Source organism: Volvox carteri (genome assembly GCF_000143455.1).
Source record: "Volvox carteri f. nagariensis unplaced genomic scaffold VOLCAscaffold_17, whole genome shotgun sequence".
Lineage (NCBI taxonomy): Eukaryota > Viridiplantae > Chlorophyta > Chlorophyceae > Chlamydomonadales > Volvocaceae > Volvox > Volvox carteri.
Window position 1 is genome coordinate 799,728 of NW_003307560.1, and position 22,720 is coordinate 822,447.

A 22,720-nucleotide genomic window follows, 5' to 3' on the forward strand; every position below is an offset into this window, starting at 1 on the left:
CCCGGTCCCCCCCCCGCCCCGTCCCCCCCCCGCCCGGTCCCCCCCACGCCCCGTCCCCCCCCCACGCCGGCCCCCGGGACTGCCACTCACCTTGGTTAGTCGGTACTCCGTGGCCACTGTGTTGGTTCTGATGAAGACGTTCATGTAGGCGGCGAGCCCCTCGAGTCCGTCCACCGTTTCCTCCTGGAAGCAGACCTGAGGGGGGTTTGGGTGGGAAAGGTGGGTCCCAGGAAGGGCGAGAGGAGGGGGGGGGGTGGGCAGGAGACGAGCGAGGGCAGTATATGTGTGCGTGTATGTGTGTGTGCGTGTATGTGTGTGCGTGTATGTGTGTGCGTGTATGTGGGGGGGAAGGAAACAGGAGGCAGGCAGCAGGCGGCACGAAATGGCTCTGCAGGTGTGTCGTGTATGTGCTCAAGAGGGCGTGTATCGGCATCTGATGCGGCGGCCGGGACAAGACGGTGCGGGTTGCAGTGTAAAGGAGCCATGAGCCCCTGACACCAGCAGCAGCACTAGTGGCAATAGCCGTACTCGCAGTAGCAGTAGCAGTAGTGGCTGCAGCAGTAGCATGTACCTTCCCCCCCCCACACACACACACCGGCACTCACCACCCAGCAGTCATGTTCGTTCTCAAAAATGCTGATGTAGGCGCCCTCCCAGTCCGCCTGTACGGCAGCATCGTACATTACAGTACAGTGCACGGCACATTTCATGTCACGTCATGCCACGTTGTTCCTCACCCCCTTCAGAGGACTCTGCGGACCCGGCTCTCTCCCGCTGGGGGAGGGAGCCAGGACTCTTCCCCCCCCGCCTTTACCTCCCGCCAGCCGCCGCCTCCATTAACCCACCCCACCCGCACATCCTTTCACGTGTCGCATGCTCGCCCTCTCCCCCCCCCACCCCCCCACCCCCCATTCAGCAACCCCCTTCGCCTCTTCCCCCCCCCCACACACACTCACAAAGCCGACACGCATCTCACACCGCAGCCACATGCCACCAGATATGGCATTTTCCCCGACATATACTTTAAGGTACAAAAATCGGATAAAATTGTGTCATTGGGCAACATGTTCCCTTCCCCCTTCCCCCCCCAACCTACTGCACGACACTGCCGTACCGCACCTCCAGCACTCTCTTGAGGTTCTTCATCATGCCCCAGGCCCCCAGCCGCGTGGGCACCTCCGCCGCCACCTTCTGAGTGCCCGGGGGGATGAAGGGCTGCTGGATGTGACCCGCCTCGTGGTGGGCCCTGAGGGCGGAGGGGAGGGGCGTGTGCCGTACTTTCAGGATTCTGTTCCAGACATAACAACACCCTCAGAGACACGCAGAGACACACAGACACGCGCACACGCACACAGGTATGGGTGCAGCGCCCGCCCACACCGAAACCCGACTGAAACCCTCTTCTTTCCCCTTCCCTTCCTGCCCCTGCGGATCATCAGTACCACTCCCCTCCACCTCCCCCCTCCACCTCCCCCCTCCACCTACCCGCCCCCCCCTCCCCCCCCTCCCCGTGCTGCCCCCCCACCTGTCCGACTGCCGCATGGTCTCCCGGTCCTCCTCCGGCCCAGCAAGATACACATAGCCCACCTTGGGACCGATCTCCTGAAGTTTGCCGTACAACCGTACAGGTCACATGGGGTACGTCAAAGGGTAGGTGGGTTGGTGGCTGGGTGGGAGAGACGTGCCTTAGATTTGGTTAGGCAGGGGAGGGGGAACCGGCACCAGAAGACTCCTGGCAAGGACTCCGGCCGTACGGGCCGTACCGGCGACAAGGTAAAAAGATACCAGGTAACCGTACGAATGGTGATAAGTGAGCGAGGAGGCCGGGGCCAGGCCGGGATACGCCCGCTCGCGGGGGCAGCACCCCCCGTGCAAAATACGCACCTAACCCTCTTATTATCCTAAACCCACCACAGTCTCTCATAAGCAACCAACCGCCACAACTCCCAACCGTCACATTCAGCCTCACGTGCTGTTTCTGCAGGTTGGGCGCCACCACGGGGATGAACTCCTTGCCCCGCCCGATGGTCAGTCGGGTGGCCTCATTCGCCACGCGCTCCTTTGAAGCCAGCTCGGCAGCCAGGGAGTATCTTCAGAGGCGGAGGGGGGAAGGGAATACGTGAATAGAATTACAAACATAACATAATATAACGTACGAAAAATGAAAGGTCCAGTGTAGGGGGGCTCACTTTGGGGAAGGCCCGAGGGAACTTGGTGGGGAGAGGAGGAGGAGAGGGAAGCGAGGGACAGGTGTATGCATGTATGTATGTATGTATGTATGTATGTATGTATGTATGTAAGTATGTAAGTATGTAAGTAAGCAAGTATGTATGTATGTGCGGGTGATGGCCGGGCCCGCAAGGGTATGCAAGTGTATGTGCGGAATAAGAAGGTGAAAAGGGAATGTGGTGTGTGCAGCTGGCTTGGAATGAGGGGCATTTGTGTCGGCGTGGTGCCGCCGCCGCCGCCGCTGCCACAGCTTTTGTTGAGCGCGGCAAACTGCAGGCGATCCGCCGCGGGGATTCTGTTAGATTCAGTTAAACGTTGAATTCGGTTGCGTTGGAATCTGGATACACGATTCACTGCGCTCTGCCCCTCATCCACAGAGGTATATTTACCCCGTACAACTGCCCCCGTCGTACCGTACCGTACCGTGAAGGAATGTACTCAAATGCCGTAAACAGCCCTTGCTGATTGTCAGGGTTGGATTTAAGTCGTAGCTGAGAGCCTAGCAGCCCCGGCATGAGAAAGGTACGGCAAGCTTCTTGGCGGGCAGTACGACTGGCAATGACCTGCACGGCGGGTCAAACAAGAAACCGAGCAGGCGCCGGCGGCATCAGGTAAGGGGCGTGCGGGGAGAGGCGGGGCAGGGAGACGCGTGCAGTCGAAGGGCGCAGGTGGACCTCGTCACCCGTACACCCAACATAGGGTGGATCCGGACGTCGCGACAGATGGCACGGGGAGGGAAGAGGAGGGGAGGGGGATGTGGGGGGAAACACGGGGCCACGTAAGGGAGTGGGTTGGGAAATACACACTGCGCGATGCCGCTGGCCGTGGTGCTGCTCTACACTCCCTACCTACTACTCGACGCCGCCACTCGACGCCGTGTAATACCCGCCGGGGCCCCCGCAGCTCCAAGACAACGCCTTCTCGGTAAGCACATGCAGCCGGTACCGGTATGCACCAAACACAATGGAATGCGCTCTCGGAATCCCAAAACCCCCTGATGGATGCAGTACAATGCCATACGAATGAGCTCGGGAAAACTCTGCAAACTTGCCGACGACTTTCCGTTTAGAGAATGAAGTTCAGGTTCAGGTTCCGGGTTCCGGGTTCGCGTGTTGGAGGGGGGGGAGCGGCTACATGGGTCGCAAAACATTCACTCGCCAATGTGCGCACTCGCTCGTCGTGTTCTTGAGGTCGCACTGGCTCTGTGCTCTGTGATACACATATGGTATGGGCCGGTGGTTGGTTTGCACCTTCCTCCCCCCTTAAGCCGCGACTGGTAAAAAGTCATTGCTTCCTCACTTCTGTGGTGTATCAGTCTACATCCTTGGCAGCAGCAGCTTCACTCGTTCACGTGGTTCGTCTTCCCCCCTCCCTTCCCCCACGCCAGTTTCAGCAGCAACGAGGCCAGCAGCGCCAGCAGCCATCCCCCCCCCTTTTTCCCCCTCCCCACACCCCATTTGCCCGCCATCTCCCCTCACCTTTCCCCTCCTCCCCCCCTACCTCCACCTGCCACCCCACCCCCACACCTGCTGTTCCCGTATCGAGTTGGGCAGGTGCCGCAACATGTCGTAATTGTGTCCCGCAAAGGTCCGCAAAATGAACTCCTGTTCGTTATTGGAGTAGGTGGGCAGAGTGGAGGCAATGCTGGGAGTGGCATAGCGGGGCAGCTGGGCCACCAGGTCATCGCTGGCAGCTAGAGCCAGTGCGGCGAGGGGGTCGTCGGGATCTTGCTCTGGGCACGCGGCGCTGCGGGGAGAGGGAACGGGGTGGAGTAGGGCGGAGAGGATTGATGTGGGAGTGCTACGTGATATGCAGTATGGCACACGCAGAGAACTTCCGTGGAGGGGAAGGGATGGGAAGGGAGGGAGGAGGTGGAAGGGAGAGGCTGCGGAGTAGGCGCCAGAACGATCAGGGTTCGCACGCGCGCCTCTGCCGCCCTGCGACGCTCGTACAGAACCTGGACGGAGATGTGGGTAAACATGCGCAGAGCTCCCTAATTGCATGACGCGTAATAGTTTTATCCATGCCGCGTTGTATCCCGCTTTTGTACCCTGCTGGGCGCGAACATGCCAAACTCACTTCGAATCACCTCGCCCGCTGGTGCTAGCCTCAGCCGCTGGAGCGAGCTCTTCTCCGCCATCTGTTGGTGTAAGAACACTTTGCTGGGATCGTGTTGGTTCCATCAAATTGTCGACCCGCGTCAGCTTGAGTACTCCACGAGCACAACCTCCTACTTATGTCGGCGTAATGTTGTATTGAAAGGGAAAAACTGGCTATGGTGCAAAGCAGCTTGACCAGAAAGTGAGTTTCGATGGTGCCAAGACAAGTCAAGTAAACCTTACGATCCTAACATGATACAATAGGTAGGGACTAAAACGTTCAATAAGCAAAGAGTCAAGACGGAATATTAAAAAGGCCTGATGTCCACTCTTCTATTCTTGAGTTGACATTCAAGGACAATATGCCTATCTGTCGTCTGCAATCCACGTTAGAGCTGTCCAATAACATCCCAATCGTAAGACAGTTTTGGGTATGGCATTCAGGTCACCTATTCCAATCCAAAGAGGAGTCGAATCGTCGCGCACAAAACGTACGATAGTGCTTCACAAAAGGCACAAGCCTCACGCTAAGCTTCATTATCAAGGGTCAGCAGAAACGTTGCAGGGGAATTACAAAAGATTTTCGACAGGCCTAATAATCATTGCGCTCACCCTCAGCGCACCCTTGTCGCGGCGCGTTAGAACTAGAGACATGAAAGTCTCGTTATGCTAAGTCAAAATCGTAGATTCATCGGCATTGCCATCACCGTCGCCTACGTAGCCCAGTACGATGTCCACGGCCGTGACCGCACGTGGCCATGCTCAGGCATCATACATCATACGTGAACCCGCAATCTCTTCGTGCTAGGTCTAATTGCGCGGGACATTATAGCAGTTCTCTACCAAGGCACCGGCAGGTGCCGTGGTGGACAAGCTGCCGGACGTGCGTGTCTTTCATAGTACCATTCCATCCCCGCATGGAAAAACAGAGGGTTAGCGCTGGCGAAAGTAAAAGCCTGTACCGGCGAGGAGGCTGGGATGCGGGCGGTGAGGGGGCTGAGCGGGGGGTGTGTTCACAAGCTCGGGGTGTGTGTTCACAAGCTCAGCAAAAGCGCCGGCCACGCCACTCATAATTCTGAAGGACTTCCGTCCTTTACGATTGTGTGCTTTATAATGTTTGTTCACATGGACTGGGAGTGTGCCCCGACTGGCGTGAGTGAGTGAATGAGGCGCGTGCGGAGGAACAGACGGACGTAGCCGTCCGCCTACCCCTGTGCTGTGTTTCGGCTCGGTCAGGGTCCCCGGTGCTCGTCTTTTCTCGGAACGAGCCGCCCTCAGTGTAACAACCCAAACATGCAAACACTAGTCGTGCGTGAGCTTTTACGCAATAATAAACCAATCAGTACGTTCCTCCTTGTCAACAAGGTGTGTGGAACAACGCCAAGCATGACATCGCTCCTACCCACACCTAATTGCCATGCTCCAATTGCACAAAACCTAACCAATGAAGTGAAGCGCAAGCAATAATAACAGACAACTAGAGCATGTCCAACGAGTCAGCGTATTGGACCAAACAACCAACCAGCGACCTTGATACGCAACTCAAACTCACAAAAATTACACGGAAGTAGCAGGCGGGTGCCCATAACCCTATACCCAGCCTCTATTAATATCGCAGGCGTATTTGCGTCAGCTTATGGGCACTCGATCCGTTGTACGGTCATTGAAATCTATCCGTGGGGCCTGTGGCAGCATGGTGCGAAGAAAGATGTTAAGTAGGAAGTGAAACTACAGCGTTTTAGGAGTGCATTGTACTTGCTTAGCTCGTTTTTATTATCGCCTGTAGGCATTAGTGTTTTGCTTTGTATTTGTCGTTACCTTGGTAATCGTATACTCTGCTTCAACATTTCATTATGAATTATGGAGCAAGCACATGCTTTAGATCGCGCCCTCGTGCTCTTGTTTTGAAAGAGAAGGCCCCTTCATACGTACTCCATCATGCCCAGCGGCCCGTGCAGCACATCGCACATGCACAGCCTGCAGCTTTCATTCCACCACAGATCAATGAAATTGTAGAGCCAGCGGCCCAAACCATGGCCGCGAATATGCGTCGGCTGCCCGTCACCATCCCCACCATGCCACGGTCACCGGAGGTGGCGACAGCCTTCGTGGGACCCACCATTGAGGAAGCTTCTCGCTACCCCAAAGACGCACCCACCATTATCCTACTACATGGATTTGATTCCTCTTGTATGGAGTGGCGACGGCTTTATCCCCTCTTGGCAGCAGCGGCGCCCACCTACGCTCTGGACCTGGTGAGGCCCGCGCGCGCCCAACATACACACAACCCAGCGTGGCAATTTATTTCAACACCGACAGCACCGACAGTGTTCGAGCCCGAATGTGTCCATCCATGCTATGTGGCCTAAGTTTTAACTTACCGCCGAATACATACAAATATACACACACAACACACAGACATACACACAGACACACGCACGGCCTTAGCGTATCGTGCAGCCGAAGGAGAGAAGTAGCGGCTGCAACTCCCACCCAAACTTCTTTCGTCACCACACACTCGCCGCTTTTTGCTGCCCTGCCTTGGCTCCTGTGCACAAGTGCTGTTAGTAAATACTCAGCCATCACCATACAGGATGCTCCCGTCCACTTATAACACGCGCATATACACACACGCGCATACACACACGCGCATACACACACGCGCATACACACACACGCGCAGGTGGGCTGGGGCTTCACGGACTGCTCGCTGTTCCAGTCGGATCCCTCGCTGGTGATCCGCCCCGAGGACAAGACCGCCCACCTGCGGGCATTCTTGGAGGCCCACACGGACCGGGAACGACCCGTGGTTCTCGTGGGAGCCTCCCTGGGGGGGGCCAAGGCACTCGACTTTGCACACACGTACCCGCAGGTGGGCCTTGCACGGCGCTATTGAATAGTGGGAGTGGGAGTGGGAGGGGTGTTGCAGGAGGGGGCCTTCTGAAGGAGGAGGAGGGGGAAACGTGTCAGTCAGGTGTTTCGAAGGCCCCCAGGGGATTTAGGGTTCTTAACGTTATAGTCCAGTTAGCGCGGCACTGTACGAGGGCCGTATGTTGAGGGCCGTACCTGTACCTGCAGCTGCAGCGTAGGGCGCTCCCCCTCCGCCTCCAGCCTTCTGAGGAGGATATACCGACCGGGAGGAGGAGGGGATACCGCGACAAAACAAACGAGCACCACCACCACCACCACCAACAACAACAACACACGCATTTGCCCTAGGATTCCAGCATTCAATATACCCTCACACCCTCCATTACCGGAGAAAATTGCGGTGTGCGGTTCTTGTGGTACTCTTCGCCGCTGTGTGAATGAGGGAGTTACATTACAGTTGTACTAGTTCTGCCATCCTCGCATTCAAAAACATTTGCCGTTCATTCCCCACTTCCATGCTCTTCACACCCTGTGTGGGTCTCACGCACGCACGTGACCGTCATACACTCGCCCGCTCTGACAACCGCCCTGGCTCGCATTCCCGAAACCGACTCGCGGCCGCAGCTGGTTCGGGGTGTGGTTCTAATCGACGGCCAGGGCTTCATTGACGGTATTGGTCGGATGTCCTCCGCTCCCCGATGGCTGCTGTGGCTGGGAGTCCGGGTGCTGCAGTCGGTGCCCCTCAGACAGGCGGCGAACAAGGCAAGTAGGTGGGTGGGTGGGTCCCGGGTGGATGGGTCCACGAATTGGGGTCCACGGCAATGTCTGTTCGGTCCGTGTTCTGACGTGAACCCGCTCGGGTGTTACCCGGGAACTGAGCGAACACGAACGCTCTGAGGAGGAGTGCTATTTGTTGGCACGGACATAGGTTTGGGAGTGGTGGTCAGTGGTGGACTTCGCACTGAGCGGAAGGGAATCGCCGTGTGTGTGTCGGGGGGAGGGTGGGAAGGGGACTGGGAACTAGCGGGGGGGGATTGGCCGGGTAAGGACATGATTGTCGTGGGCCTATCTGAACGATACACCCCGTCTCATCATCACCATACACATTATACATCATCAACATCATCAACATCATCTTCATACACATCAGCATCACCACCATCACCAGCATCATCTACATCCACCGACCCTAACTTTGGGGTCTTGCCTTGTCTAACGTCTTGTGTTTTACTTCATTCATTACACCTCCCCACACACACGCACACCCCTATTTCCATTTCTGTGTCCATGTTTCCGCTCTCCACCCTCCACAACCGCCCTCCCCATCTGGTCACCCGCCCGTCCCTTCCTTCTTCCGTCTTCCCCCTATCCCCTCTCTTCCCCTGATGAGTAGATGGCTTACTTTGACAAGGAGCGCTTTGCCACCGAGGACGCCATGCGCATCGGCCGCCTGCACACCCACCTGCCGGGCTGGCTCGATGCCAACATCGCCTTCATGCGCAGCGGGGGATACGCCATTAGCAGCAAGATCAGCCAGGTACTGCACAGGCCAGTCATTGTCGCCCGTGTACGATTGGGGGGGTTGCTGTGTGTGTGGATGGTGTGGATGTGTGTGTGCGGGTAACGAGCTCTACAAGGCAGTGGAGGCGAAGTCGGTGACATGTGAGGGGGGGGTTGGCGATGCATGGGGCTGCACACCTCGCGGCGTGCGAAGGTTTGCGAAACGCTCTTTGTTTCGGATCCAAAAGCGGATCCATAAGCGGATCCAAGCCGGGGGAGCTTAGGGGAAAAAGTCTGGCCTTGGTGCACACTGGCTAACCTTACTGCGGCAGCGAACCCTTTACCCTGCACCTCAACCGCCCCTCCCCCTGTCGATCTTGCTCTTAGTCAGCTTTTTTGGCGTTTCCTAAACTCCCCTCCCTACACCACCACACCTCAACCTCTTACCATCGGGCTGCCCCTGAATCCAGATCCAGCAGGACGTGCTCGTCCTGTGGGGCCGCAACGACGAGATCCTGGATCCATCGTACGCCTCCCGGTTCCAGGACACCCTTCCGCACTCCCGCCTGGTCTGGGTGGAGCAGTGCGGCCACTGCGCGCATCTGGAGCAACCTCAATTGGCAGCCAAGTACATCTTAGACTTCGTGAAAGGGCTGGCACTATCTACCGCCGTCCCCGACCCGACTACAGCGCTGTCCAGTGCCATCGCCGGTGGCAGTGGGGCCGTTAGTTCTTAGGAGGACGGGTGTGGAGAGCGCCTGCAGTAGTGGCGACCATAAACCTTTATTTAGCTTTCACCACTTAGAAGTTGCGAGCGCCTCGCAGGCTCCCTTTGTTATTGGCTGCTGATGTAAGGGACGTGATAAGGGGGGGAGGCAGGGGGGCCGTGAGCCGGCTGCCAATTTTAGGTTGAGGAGGGCGGAAAGGTTGGCAGCGGCCTGAGCCCAATAAGGTTGGCCTACCAAGGCAACGAGCAGGTCGCGTGCTATGTGAGAGGTCTATCTGTCTGTCTGTCTGCATGGAATCTATTTGCCAATCAGTTGACTATGCAAGGTGCACAAAGACGGATGTATGATGGCACCTGATGGAAGAGCAGGTGAGGGCCTTATGGGCGTACAGCCACAGCAGAGCCAGAGGGAAGAAAGAGTAAAGGGGGGGTTGGAGAGCGTGTGTGAGTGGAGCGTGTGGGTTCCACAGAGCCGCGGCGGGAAGCCGGGTGTAACACCAGGCAAAGAGTACTCAGTTGGGAGATGCCAGGGGAGCTGATCCCTCTCACATTCCTCCCCCCCTCGAGCGAACGTCCTCGGGCGCCCCTGGGCATATCCCGTAGGATTTATGTTGTTTGAGATCCCGTAGGATTGTGAATTTGTTGGTAATTGTGACATTTCGTTAGTCCCCGTCCGAGATGGAGGACTTTATATTTACTCAGCTGGTAGACTTCTCGCCCGCCCGGGCATCCACCTTTGGGGAAGAGTATGCTGCATCATGCCTGGTGTGCGATATGTTCGCATCCGGATTCGATCCGGGGAGTTTCCACCTAGCAATTCGCACCAATGTAACACCAGGCAAAGAGTACTCAGTTGGGCGATGCCAGGGGAGCTGATCCCTCTCACACCGGGCGGCTCAGCTGGGTGAGCGGGTGTGGTCATACGCGCTGTTAACCATTATCTTTTTTCCAGACAATGCAGCAGGGCGCACTTGCACAGGGGAAGCTGGGCGAGCATTGGCCATGTTCTGTCGTCCTGTGGTGAGTCAAGGCTCATTCGAAAGGTCGTGTGCGAGGGGATTCAGAATATGTGGCTTCATACCGCTTGTGACCTATTAAGGAGTGGAGTGGCGTGTGGTTTGGGTGATCTCTTGAAAGCACGAGGGCAGTTGTATACTTGCCTAGAGCAGTGGTGCGTAGGGTGCTCAAATCAAGTGCTCCATTCGCATTTCTGCATAAAGGTTGATCTCAAGTTGTCGTGCAACGGTCAACATGAGCCGTACACTAGATACGGCGCTGGCCTTTCAGGGCGGAATCGGTCTGGTCAGGTTCCCGGTTACCGAGTTTGTATTTTTGTGGCTGTTCATTTCTGACGATCTGGATAACAATATCCCCGCTTGTTGGGAAATGTGCAGTTGGTTCAACAGACTGCTGTATTCCACAATCATCGAGAAGTAGTCATTGCACCCATTGGTTTCTCCCTCCGTATGGGAGGTAACCGGGCATTAAGAGGGCAATGATGAGCACTGATTGGGGTTTGGCGAGCACTCTAAAAGGCTGGCTGCCCCATTCGGTGTGTCAACCCTGTCGGCATATGGGGGATGCCGTGCAAGCAAAAGATGCACACCACATCCCTGCCAGGTCCTTGCCCATTTCCCGAGTGCTCGCACTCTGTGTGATTGAGAGCACTCATATGGAAGGGTGCACTAACACATCAGCCTCAGCAACACAGCCTAACAATAACAACTAACACACAGCCTCAGTAGCTGTAGTTGTTGAGTTTTTGCCAACATCTGTGAGGTCTGGCATGTTCCCCTTTTGTGTCAAAGTACAACCTCCTGTGGTACATGCTAATAAGACCAGCAGGGTTGAACCAGTTGATGGATGTGTGTGTGTGTTACATGGTTGGGGGTGCGTGACCCCATACCTGTAAGACTACCCATACAAGCCGAAGGCCCAAGGGCAATACTACAATGCCTAAAAGCCACGGAGGAAAGGAAAACACCGCACATCAGCCCAGACTAGTGTCCAAAGGGAGTAATTGAGTTTTGATGAGCCCACATACGTTCCAACATCCTCGCCAGACGTGCTGGTTCCCATTTCATGGCCTCCAACATGCTCTGTTGATGACTGAATCCCTCTTCAGCACCCCTTCAGCACGAATATCATTATAGGCTGGGCATTCCAATAACACGTGTTTTTCAACCTCGATTCAGGTACCACAACAGCGGATGATTGATGTGCTGATGAGGATGGGGAGAGGCCAGGGGCTGGGAGGGGATGAGTTGAGAGGGCCCACAGCCAGTCAAGTCTTCCATACAGTGGTGGGGTATGCTGCAGTCAGATCTGTCTCAGCAGTGCTTACAGCAGTCAGGCCCAGTAGGCTACAGTGGGGCTCGGAATACTTGATGATGCCAGAGGTCCAATGCAGTTCTTAAGTTTGCTGCCCCACACTCCAATCAGCACAGAAGGCCCCCCTGTATGATGTGTGAAACAGGGGGGTCATATCTTGACCCTGCAGCCACTACCTGGCAGACCCTGCCTTCCCTCATCTAGTCACCCTAGCCAACTTCTCAGTGGATCACTCAGGTTCCACACCCACAATCAGCATCCAACAGAACTTGCCGGATCGATGGCAGCTCAACTCCATTCCTGGTCAGCTCGCAAGTTCACTTTATCCCAGGTCACCACTGTCCATCAACTAGGGGCACTTTACCTTCCACCATCGGAAGGATTTTCAACCTTGACAGGTCTCCATCCTAGGATCTCCCAGGGGCGTTGGTGCATGCTCTACCAGTAGTGCCTGACCTGACCTATGTATATATGCAAGGTCCAACATTTAAGCAAGGTCCAACATTCCCACACACCTCCACCTAGGCAAACTGTTGAGATATTGGCAGTGTACCAGACCATGCTCTATGCTTTCAGCCAAAAGCCCGGGTGTGGCCAAACCTGCCATGCTGCTTGCTATACATGCTTGTAACTATCGAAAATGAGCGGCCATTCCGCTTGAAACGCACCACCTTGTTCTCAAAACATGCCTTGGAAATGAGCTCTTCTGATTTGCTTTCCACCTTCTCAGCACCAAGCACTGCCACCAAGTTGGGAAACTGACGGAACTTAGCGTAAGTAGTGCCACTGTAGGACGGGTCCTGGCTCCGCTGCGCCACCAGCTTCACTGTCTCTGCAATGGCCTTGACCGGCCTGCATATTGCAGTCACACAAAACAGTGCAGGCAAAAGCTTAACAGTGTGTATAGCACTCTGATTGCAGTGCCATCCCAGTGAAGCAAGTTAGGGCCAAAAAATCCAGCACCATGTGCATGGCATTATGAAATCTGCATCGTTCTGAACCACACAGAATGAGTCCAGTGGATGCATATATGTGTGTCCAGGGAGGCAAACATGCAAATGGACAGGACACACACTGCTCTGGTGACATACCTGCATCAAACTACCAAATGACATCACGCTATGGAATTCGTTGCAACCTGTAGTAGCTGGCCGCTGAAAAGGCCTCTCGAGATGCTGGTGGTCATGCTACACGCGTATTTGTAGAGCCATACTGTGTACCAGCTACTACATCCCCCCCCCTTTGAAGGGATCCGTCTCGGGCCCTTTTGGCCTCATATACCACCAGCCTGTGCCTACCTTCTCCTACCCTTGGGCAGTGGGTGAGCAGTCCACGTCATGTCATGTGCCTTCTTCACATGCACCTAGCCGTCTTCAGGTTTTTCAGGCACAGAGACAGTCCAGTCGGTTCAGCTAGATTTTATTGTTCGCGGTAATCACTCTCTGAGTTGCCAAACCCGATATTCCACCAAGCGTGATTGGTGGGAGTTGAACCGACGACTTCAGGATCATGAATTTTCACGAGGTCTCAGTACCAAATGTAATAGCTGGCTGCTGAAAAGGCCTCTCGAGATGCTGGTGGTCATGCTACGGGCGGATTTGTAGAGCTGTAATGTATACCAGCTACTACACAACCTGCTACTTAAGTGGGAATCACTACAAGACATGAGGGCAAAGATTACTTACTTTGGGCCAGTAATACGCAGCTTGTGAGAAGCAATGTATGCGGTATCATCACATGTTACCACCGCATCCAACTCCATCGAATCGATGCCTTTCGGACCCTTCAGCACACGCAAGTCGGGGCGCAGGCGACATACACCAGGCTTGCTGGCATCCGCATACGATAGCATTGCACACCCAAGCTGGTCCTTGCAGGCCTGGAGGTGTAATGTAAAGGGTGCAGAGTAGCTGAGGAGGCAACAAACAAAAAATGAACGAAACATGGTGCCCATGCCCCTTCCATCTAGAGCAGCCTGAACCTGTGAAAGTAATGTTGTCATGGGTAGCCCCATGCAGTGGGATATGTTTGCATTGCTGGTCGATTTGCTATACTGGCAGCATTTTTGATTATTGGAGCTGCCAAAGCCTGCAATTAACAGCATAAACATCCCTACATGCTGCTGATCATACACAGTCCTGTACACATTCCTGGCTCTTGAACACCATCAGGTGCTCCACCTCTTGCATTGCACCACTGCAATTAGTTATCCAAGCCTACTCCTCTTTCACTTGAATTGGTGAATTGAGCCTAAACATTTTACACTTTTGGTTCAAGCTTTTAAGTCAGGTGCTGGCATTCTCCATTTTGCAGGCATTGTTTGTGAACCACACATCAACCACATGTCTGCAATCATAGGCTAGCAGCATGTCCACTTTACCTGTTGGCCTGGTCTATCACAGCTAACAGATAGGGTTCGAGATTGAGGTTAGATGTGTTGAGCCACCCAGAGACCTTGGATTGGCTGTCAGCCATACTGGGATTGACTGACATGTTCTACACTCTCAAAGATTCGTGATCTCCAACAGATAGCACCTATCCTCGAAACCAGCCTGGTGCAGTAATGGATAATGGGGGGTTATACATTATACATCCTTTGCAATGCGGTGGCCTATCCATCACCATCCATAGTGGCATATACAATATACACCCTGTACCCACCTGCAGCATGTGTCCAACCTGCTGCCTCATTTGCCTGATGACATCGCTATTGTTGGCCCCCACAGTGTAGATCGCACCATCTTCTAGCTGATCATAGGTGGTCACCAGCTTGGGAACGTGCTGCAGCTTTTCAGTGTTGAGAATCCGGCCCTCACCACCCTCCTGGATGTCGAAGAGCTCCTGGATGCCACCAGGCTCCTCCATGGGCCCCCCCACCACCGTGGTGATAGGCTTGAGACCCACTGTCTGCAGTTCCTTCAGCCACTCCTGCATGTGTGATGGGTTTACGTGGACAAATAATGGTGGGAAAGAAAAGTAAATGAAAAGGGCAAAAGTCAAAAAGGTTGCTGGATGAAACTGGCATTGTGGAGACATGCAAGGTGTTCTGATATCAGAACTGTATCGATACAGCTTCCATACAGTACATTAGCTTTGCACAACAGTGGTGATCATAACACCGCAAACAGGCCATTCTGGATGGTGTCTGTGAGGCGTTGGATAGCAGATTCGCATCCTTTATCGATTTGGAAACGCTGCAGCATTGTGCTACAGTTCAACCTGGACCCTGAGGTGCACCTTGAAGAAGTCAAGCAGCTCGGAGTGAGGGTGTGGCCAAGAAGGCTGGCAGACCCTCCAGCTCCACTGTGACTTGGAACAGGTAACTTTGCACCTCCACATTTTAGTGGGAAAAAAGATTCACAAATTACCAATAGGAAGACGTGGTTTTCACTTTTCATGCAATACTTCAACTTAGTGCAAATGGACCCGCTTGAGCACTTTATGTTTTGGCTTACAGGCAAGGCTCAAGAATGTGCCGGTTGACCTAAAAACCACAGTGCCTGCATGCGTGATGCTGCACGAGCTTATCAACAAAGCCGTACTGTCTCCTGGCTGCACAACAAGACCAGAAGGAAGATGCCGACACATGGAAATCGGCCCTCCTGGCTGAAATCTTAAATATTTTCTAATTCTATGATTGTAAAGGTTCATTTGGGAATAAACTTGCATCATTTTGGTCGACTAAAACAACTCATCCGTGCGTATGTTGAAATGCAAAATAACAAGAAGCACATATGCGTGTATATACACGCATGCCCTAAGGCACTGATTGGGTCAGTAACCCATGGGTTACCCACATTCAACCCCCGGTAGCCCTTTGGTAACCCCCTTGTAAACCTACCCAGCAGGAGGGATAACACAGCCCCAGGGGAAACCCCTCCGTTGCCCTGGACTATGGACATATGTATGGGCCTATAGGCTACTTGTCTTATTATGCTTCCCACATCATAAATTCTGCATACTTCCGGATACTTTTTTAAATGTAAACATTAGCAACCTACAGTATCATGGTATCTCGGAAAGCATTGTTCGCCATTTCAACCTTAAGGTCTAATGCTGACATCACACAAAATAAGTACCAGGAGAAGGCGCGAATACTGGCAGCTGTAACGGCGCAAATGCCAATCTGAGCATCCCGGGTTACGCCTTTGCTGTGTTACAGCAGCACACACGCAAGTCGAAGACAAGTCTTCACTAAATGAATGCCTTTGGTTGTCATCCATTGTTATATAATAGTTCTCATTGTGAAAACATCAGGCAATCAGTCCTGAGGTCGGCCGACATATTACCGGCCGGGGGTGGTCATACACATATGTGCATGCTGCTTTGCCTCCATTGATACTCCTAACAAGCACATTCAAGCTGGATCACAGCTAATTAGCTTGTAAGATCATATAATGCACACTCTTGGCTGGTCTTTTAATTAGACGGACATGTGAAAATAAGCAATGACCACTATCATGAATTCAGTCAATCATATTCACTGCCAGCATTGTTCCTATTGACCATACATACAATGCACACATATAATCTGCATTGCAATACTAGTGTGTATGGCGGCAAAAATGGTGGCGTTCTAACGTTCGCGCGCGCAGACCTCCACAACATGACCGTTGACTGTCTTTTTGCAGCACATGGAGGATTTTACCTGGAAGGGCGCCTTACACTTCACCGGGTGTGACCGTGTTCGGGGTCAAACATCCTGATCTCCCGCCCAAGACCCTCAACACTCTTAGGAGAGCCTGCTCTGAAAACGAGCAGACTCTGGATAGTGTTGCATAGGTTGTGCGTAGAGCTGGAATTAGCAGGTCGGGACGGGGCACTTAAGCTACTGGCCGACCTTACATTGCCGCCCATTGGCTGGTCCGTGAGTTTTAGGTCTTGGGTCTGGAGCAGCGGTAAGTGCCTGGATCTTTTGATAGGAATATTTATTGGCTTCACTGGCGGCTTCTCATGGTCCCCAATTTGCTCTGCCTATGTACACCTGTTCGTCTGCCTCCTTGCATCTAGGCTGCAGCTGTGTGACTTATCCTTAGGTTTAGGTTTCTAAACAAGGCATGTTTTGGTGCAGCAATGTTGATAATTGGGCGTTCACAAGTGATTAGTGAAGACATGTATGTTTGCGTGTGTAGACAGCAGGGTTCGACACCCCGTACGGGGCCCATAAATTTTTGGCCTTTTTTCGGTATCCCTGTAAGGGCCCGTAGGACTTTACGGTGGCCCCCTAAGGATTTCTGGGCGTGAAGCGACCCCCTACGGGGCCGCCCCCGGACCGGCCGAAGGCCGGTTACGGGGGCCCCGTAAGGATTTTAAGGATTTATAAGAGGCCGTACGGGGCCTGTAAAGTCCCCCGTAGGGGAGAGAACAGACCGATTGCCGACTGCCATGCAAGGTTGTAGTACCCTTTGACCATATAAAGGATAAGGCCACACACTTGGCAGACATAATTCATATTGCAATATTTAACTGCACTTTTCATAATACTTTTATAACTTCTGGTCTGTAACATCCAGCGATGGCAGACATGTACAAGGAGTCGTCAGGAGGTGACCAAGGGCCTCCTAAGCCACCGCCCTCCAAGAAGTGCGCCACCTTAAAATTGTCGGACCTATGGGGCTCTGGTAAGCTCGCTCATCTATTGTGGGAACGGAGCTGGTTGTAGCACTCCTCGCCGATCTCATGTTCGGTCCGGACGCAGGTGGAAAGCCTGCAAGCCAACCTGTTCCCACAAAGAAAGTAGATGATAAGCCTTGCAAGGAAGGTAGGGTAGGGACTCGAAGCTGATTGACAAGAACCGCAGGTGGAAAGCCTGCAAGCCAACCTGTTCCCACAAAGAAAGTAGATGATGAGCCTTGCAAAGAAGGTAGGGTAGGGACTCGAAGCTGATTGACAAGAACCGCAGGCCTGAAAGTTGACCGAAAGATTTGTGTTATAGGCAACCCCAACAATGCTCCTGAGGAGCTTGGCGTGGATGAGGGTTTTGATGATGAGGAGGAGGACGAGGATGAGGAGGACGAGAAAGAGGAGCAGAAGGGATGGGTGGCCGCGGCGGCCAAGGCGCTTGGCTTTCACTGAGTGTGCCGTGTCCCCGAGTGTAATGGTTCACGAGAAGATAACGAAAATAACGATTTACAGGGCAAAAAAAATGCAAAGCGTCACTTTCCACAGCATTTCAGCCAAGGACAGTGCCCCCGTAAAGGTTTTGCGGGGGTTACGGGGGCCCCCCTAAGTTTTTCGGCAGGTACAGGAGCCTGGTACGGGGGCCCCTCCGTAAGGAAAATTTGAGAGGTAGGGGGGAGCCCGCAAGTTTCAGGAAGGTCAGTGTCTAACCCTGGTAGACAGGCGAGACAGGTGCAGGTGAATGTAAATATGGGTTACCCTGTCTGTTACCCATCAGTCATGTATTACCCCAACCCCTTTGTTACCCCTCGGTAAGGGGTTACCCCTACCCCGGGGTTAGGCTACCCACCTCCCTTCGGACATAGCCACATGGGTAACCCGTACCCCTACACCCTGGGTTACACGGGGGGGGGGGTACCCCCCGTTTTATGCCATAGGGATGTGTAGCAAGGCGATACACATGCGATTCCATATTGAGATTCGTGCGTGTGGGGAGACAATGCATAAAGCAATAGGCATCCAATCACACATCAAATGCACACAGTCTGCAACAGGGTTCTTCACCAGGGTACCCAAAAATTTTGGTCGTGTCCGAAACCCTCTAAATAACCTTTCGGGGCCCTTCCCGAAAGTTTTCCCGTCAGCCTGACAGTTTTTCGGGCACCCCGAAACTGTCTGAAGCGGTTTTCGGAGTAAAATTCAGCTGGTTTCTATCGTAATATGCTAGGACGGCTGAAGTAACAAGTGTTTGACTTTGGGAACATGGCGCCTGGGAGCAATCGTTCAGGTGGGGATTTTACCCAAAGCCAAGGAGGCGCCGCTCCTCATCCACCTATGCAGCAATTGCCTCCACCACACCTCCCACATCATCATCGTCCGTCTCCTCAGACGGGTACACCTCGTCACTTGCCACATTCTCGACCTCCTCGTTATCAGAAGGATAATAGGCCTCTGCAATTTCACTGCCCACACTGCCCTCATCATCACTCTCATCAGGCAGAACACAGTCGCCCACCTTGGCAATACGGTGCAGGAGCCCAACCGCGCCCGAAAACATGTAAATGAAAGCTGAAATATCGTTCGGTTTTCTCCGAAAATGCCTTCGGAAGGCTTCGGTGGGCCCCCCGAAGAAATGCTTCAAAAGGCTCAAAATCCGTTCGGGATGCTCCGGTTCGCACTAATTTTCCTTTCGGGCAAAACGGAAAAATCTCAAAAATGTTCGGGCCCGAATCGGGGTGAAGAACCCTGGTCTGCAAGGCTATTGGCATGCAAATGCATGTTGCATCTTAAGCATATGAAGGCTCATTTCGCAGAGCCATCATGCAGTGTGCGTTGCAATTCTTTAAGGAAAGACTAGTCTCAACTTGTCTTCACAACAGCCGCCTGCTTGTCTCGCTGCCTAAAGACATGCCTATATCCCTGCAGCTCACTGCACAACCTACACAGTCCTACAAACCTACACCCGGTCTTTCACGTCTCTATGTTGAAGTTGTACAGAGCGTACGAAAAGCGACGGCCACCGGTGCCGCTTGCCATCGAGGGTGAGCCGTATTGTATGACATTTCAGTCCGAGGGGGACGTGGAAAGATACATCGAGAGTATTTGATCAAATGGGAAGGTTACGACTAGAGTTACAAATAATACCTATGAACCAGAGGAATCCCTTCACCAATCCACTCCCTTGGCTGAAGCCATCGATGAATATAAACGCCAACTTGCGTCTAAGAAGCACCCTCAAGCCCTGGAGAAACCTAAGGGACGGAAAGCTTCTTCTAAAGAGGTGACACTCCCGGGACAGTTCGCTTCTGAGGGGAGAGACTGTAGTACGCTACATTTCCCTTGGAATAGTGTCAACGATTACTGTTAACAATAACTGTTGATTTCATTGACGATTCGACTCAAGTTTCGTACATGTAACGTATCATCGTGACGTGCCACGAAGATGGCAGTGGTTCATAGTGAACAAGTCCGGGCTGGGGCCCCGGACCCATCGACAGTATCCTAGTATGGCAGGTCCGTAGTGGAGATTCTCCGGCAGGTAGGCTGAGATATAAGCTACCCAGGCGGGGTGCTCTGGCCAGGCACTTCTACTCATCAATACTTGGTGTTCGGAGATCAAGACTCCGCTGCCACCATTTCAGTTACCTCATGTATACTGGTGCTTGTCGCTGGGTGGGACTTCTTCCCACCTCAGCGAGAACCCTGGACTCCACACTTCCGCAAAGCCAGTCGTGTCACCAGGTGAGCTACTGCTACAGTGCCCCCGAGTGGGTGGTTGTGGAGCATTATCTGTGGAGCCAGGACAAATGCTTGCATTGTGCCGCTGGCATCCCCATCCCCCTGTATCCCCAACCCTCAAGGAGAAACATGTTCATAAACAAATATGTACATATCCCTGTCATTTGCTTCATACCGCCAAGTCATGCTGGTTTTGAATTCGCTTCTCCACTTGTGCAGGGTCGCCAAGGTTGTCCTCCAGTAACACCGTGATTGTAACAAAGCAAAGGCGTAACCCGGGATGCTCAGTTGGGCCTTGCGTCGTTACATTGCCCCCCCTTTAGCAATGGACGTCCGCGGCCATTATATCGAGCATTGGAGCCATCCCACCTCACGCATTGTGCGCTGGTTTATCCATTACCCATGATATCGCTTTCTGCGATACCTGCTTGTTGTCAGAATCGAACCACCGACCCGAAGATTTCATCGGAAGTCGTGCGGCCCCGTCTCGATACCATTGTAACAAAGCAAAGGCGTAACCCGGGATGCTCAGTTGGGCCTTGCGTCGTTACAGTGATCATCTTCACTTCATCCACTGTGCAGATGGGTAACACATTAACAGCCAACAAATTATTTTTTTTAAGTTCGGTAAATGAAAAATAGCGCATGTCTAAACATGCTGGCCTGGTCTATTCTGGTGATAAGGTCCTGGGTTCGATTCCTGGGTAAGCCCTCGACATTGTCGAAAAGTGAAATGGTGGCTAGCTGCTGAGATGTGGAATGAAGGTCACAATTGATGGATCGAGATTCGCACGCTGGACTGGTGGCGATTGCTCAACCCTCTGTCTCTGCGGATGATGGGGTGAATGGATAAGGAGAGATTCTAGAAGACAGGATTATCCGCCTTGGACTTTCAGTTCGTATGGTGTAATACAGTGTGGTAAATGGTGGATAGTGCTGTATGGTGATCAATTGTGAAAATGACAATAAGTTCAAGTGGCCCCAAAGCCTCCCACTCTGTAACAATTCAATTAACATGCTGCATCCTGGAATTCCACAAATGGATGTCACATATGTGGTGTGTGTGAAGTAGCTGTGTACCAAAAAGGTCTTTCGAGATGCTGCACATTTCGCACGCCCGCGAATTTTACACATACGCGTAAAGCCTGCGCTCCAGGCTTTTCTCAAAGGGAGGGCCGCGCCTGTATGTGTAGCAACTAATCCCCTAAAGGCACAGCACTGCCAAGGCTGTTAGCTGTACTACTTATTGTACTGGAATGAGGACACAAAGCATTCAGATCCAAGATGTTATGTAAAATGGGGTCCAACTCACCAAAGCTGGCACCCGGTGGCGGGACAGCAGTTGCCGCAGCTGCACATCAAGGAAAAAAGAGGGTGCAATACGCAGGTAAGTCATTTATCACGAAATAGCAAGGGTGTGCAAATAGTAAAGGAACAAACAGCTTACTAACGGTTCAGAGAGACCTGGACCATCGTATGCAGTGTAGCTTGACTCCGAGCATATGCGCTGACGCTACTCACCGTTGCGCAGCATAATGAGCTCCTTCTCCAAGTGCAGCTTTTTCGCATCTTTTTGCTGCTCCAAGAGCAGCTTTTTTTCCTCACGTAGCTGCTTCTTTTCGCCCCACAAGTACGCTAGCACCTCCTTATCTCTGCACGCCGCTATTTGTTCATTGACAATCTTTATTTCATTGTCGACTAGACAGATTTTCAACTCTATCACGTCTGTCACCTCCATGAGATCCTAATACTTGTTATTAAAGCGGGTGAAAACGACACTGCCTGAAACGAAACGAAAAATGGTTTGTAAGTTAATGAACAGTGTAATGGTGATGCTTTGAGGGTATATGAAAATAGTTGAAAGTTGTACGGCGACCGCGCATTCAGTGAACATTTCAAGGACCCTCATTGCTGTTCAATGCTATTTAAGGCAGCATTTTCACAACAATGTAAGTTATTGAATTAGTTTTACAAAGGCTCTGAGGTAAACTGAAAACTTTTGAGATACATGCATTGTTAATTTGAAGGTATTCTACACCTTGCAATGAACAACATTAATATGGTGGACGTTTCCAGCGACGGAGACTGGACACCGACAAATGCAACTCCGCCGGTCAAACCCAGCTGCTTCCCGCGGTCGTGGACGTGGCCGCGGGCGCACTAGCGGCCGAGGCCGTAAAGGCCATGCGCAAAATGCACACGGGGACGCTGTCGTTCAGGAAAGCCAGGCCGCTGTTCATGCATTCACTCCTGGGGTGCATGGAAGGCGCTTACGACCCCAAGGCTCTATTGGGGCCAGAGAAAACTATGAGTCCCTCATCGATTTGTTTGATTCATTCATTAATGTCCCTGTCGCTGGCAGGAAAACCTCTGGGTTCCCTGAATCGTGTCCAGGGTGAATTTAATCCTTGTGCGTCCCTGTTTCCCCCTCTCTCGTGTAGTGCGGCTCGATGGTCGTGAGGGCTCGACGTTACTGGGCGATTGCTGGACTTCGTTCAATAACAGATTTCGTCGGGACTACCATGCGGGCAGTAACACTCAGCCCGTGGGCCTGCCACAGCCCCTCAAGGACAGCTATGATAGTGCTGATTGCCTGTATTCCGGG

General features: G+C 53.0%; 5 protein-coding genes across 5 annotated transcripts in view; 2 read left to right on the forward strand and 3 right to left on the reverse strand.

The window, feature by feature from the left end:
* VOLCADRAFT_117472 (uncharacterized protein) overlaps positions 1 to 3,975 on the reverse strand; it is a gene marked incomplete at both ends in the record, with an annotated part of 5,220 nt that extends 1,245 nt beyond the window's left edge. Inside the window, 7 exons of the mRNA XM_002950137.1 lie at positions 91 to 195; positions 606 to 662; positions 1,120 to 1,246; positions 1,526 to 1,602; positions 1,970 to 2,090; positions 2,653 to 2,792; positions 3,756 to 3,975. Of these exons, the coding sequence (XP_002950183.1) occupies positions 91 to 195; positions 606 to 662; positions 1,120 to 1,246; positions 1,526 to 1,602; positions 1,970 to 2,090; positions 2,653 to 2,792; positions 3,756 to 3,974 (846 nt within the window). The remainder of the gene's footprint in view (positions 1 to 90; positions 196 to 605; positions 663 to 1,119; positions 1,247 to 1,525; positions 1,603 to 1,969; positions 2,091 to 2,652; positions 2,793 to 3,755) is intronic.
* A 2,158-nt stretch (positions 3,976 to 6,133) lies between these two features.
* Positions 6,134 to 9,436, forward strand: VOLCADRAFT_80939 (uncharacterized protein; the record flags this gene model as incomplete). Its single annotated transcript, XM_002950021.1, has 5 exons — positions 6,134 to 6,583; positions 7,012 to 7,200; positions 7,824 to 7,973; positions 8,593 to 8,736; positions 9,170 to 9,436. Exons 1-5 carry the CDS (start codon positions 6,182 to 6,184, stop codon positions 9,434 to 9,436), a joined length of 1,152 nt encoding a protein of 383 aa, XP_002950067.1. The 5' UTR covers positions 6,134 to 6,181.
* A 57-nt stretch (positions 9,437 to 9,493) lies between these two features.
* VOLCADRAFT_90532 (uncharacterized protein) lies at positions 9,494 to 15,659 on the reverse strand (the record flags this gene model as incomplete). The annotated part of the gene is made up of 5 exons (XM_002950138.1): positions 9,494 to 9,541; positions 12,426 to 12,609; positions 13,443 to 13,636; positions 14,419 to 14,685; positions 15,555 to 15,659. The coding sequence occupies 5 exons, from the start codon at positions 15,657 to 15,659 to the stop codon at positions 9,494 to 9,496; spliced, it is 798 nt and encodes a 265-aa protein (XP_002950184.1).
* Positions 15,660 to 17,109: 1,450 nt separating this feature from the next.
* Positions 17,110 to 17,832, forward strand: VOLCADRAFT_104584 (uncharacterized protein; the record flags this gene model as incomplete). The annotated part of the gene is made up of 3 exons (XM_002950022.1): positions 17,110 to 17,378; positions 17,456 to 17,518; positions 17,693 to 17,832. The coding sequence occupies exons 1-3, from the start codon at positions 17,273 to 17,275 to the stop codon at positions 17,830 to 17,832; spliced, it is 309 nt and encodes a 102-aa protein (XP_002950068.1). The 5' UTR covers positions 17,110 to 17,272.
* A 2,191-nt stretch (positions 17,833 to 20,023) lies between these two features.
* On the reverse strand, positions 20,024 to 21,853 carry VOLCADRAFT_90534 (uncharacterized protein; the record flags this gene model as incomplete). The annotated part of the gene is made up of 3 exons (XM_002950139.1): positions 20,024 to 20,166; positions 21,428 to 21,466; positions 21,637 to 21,853. 3 exons carry the CDS (start codon positions 21,851 to 21,853, stop codon positions 20,024 to 20,026), a joined length of 399 nt encoding a protein of 132 aa, XP_002950185.1.
* Positions 21,854 to 22,720: the final 867 nt, after the last annotated feature.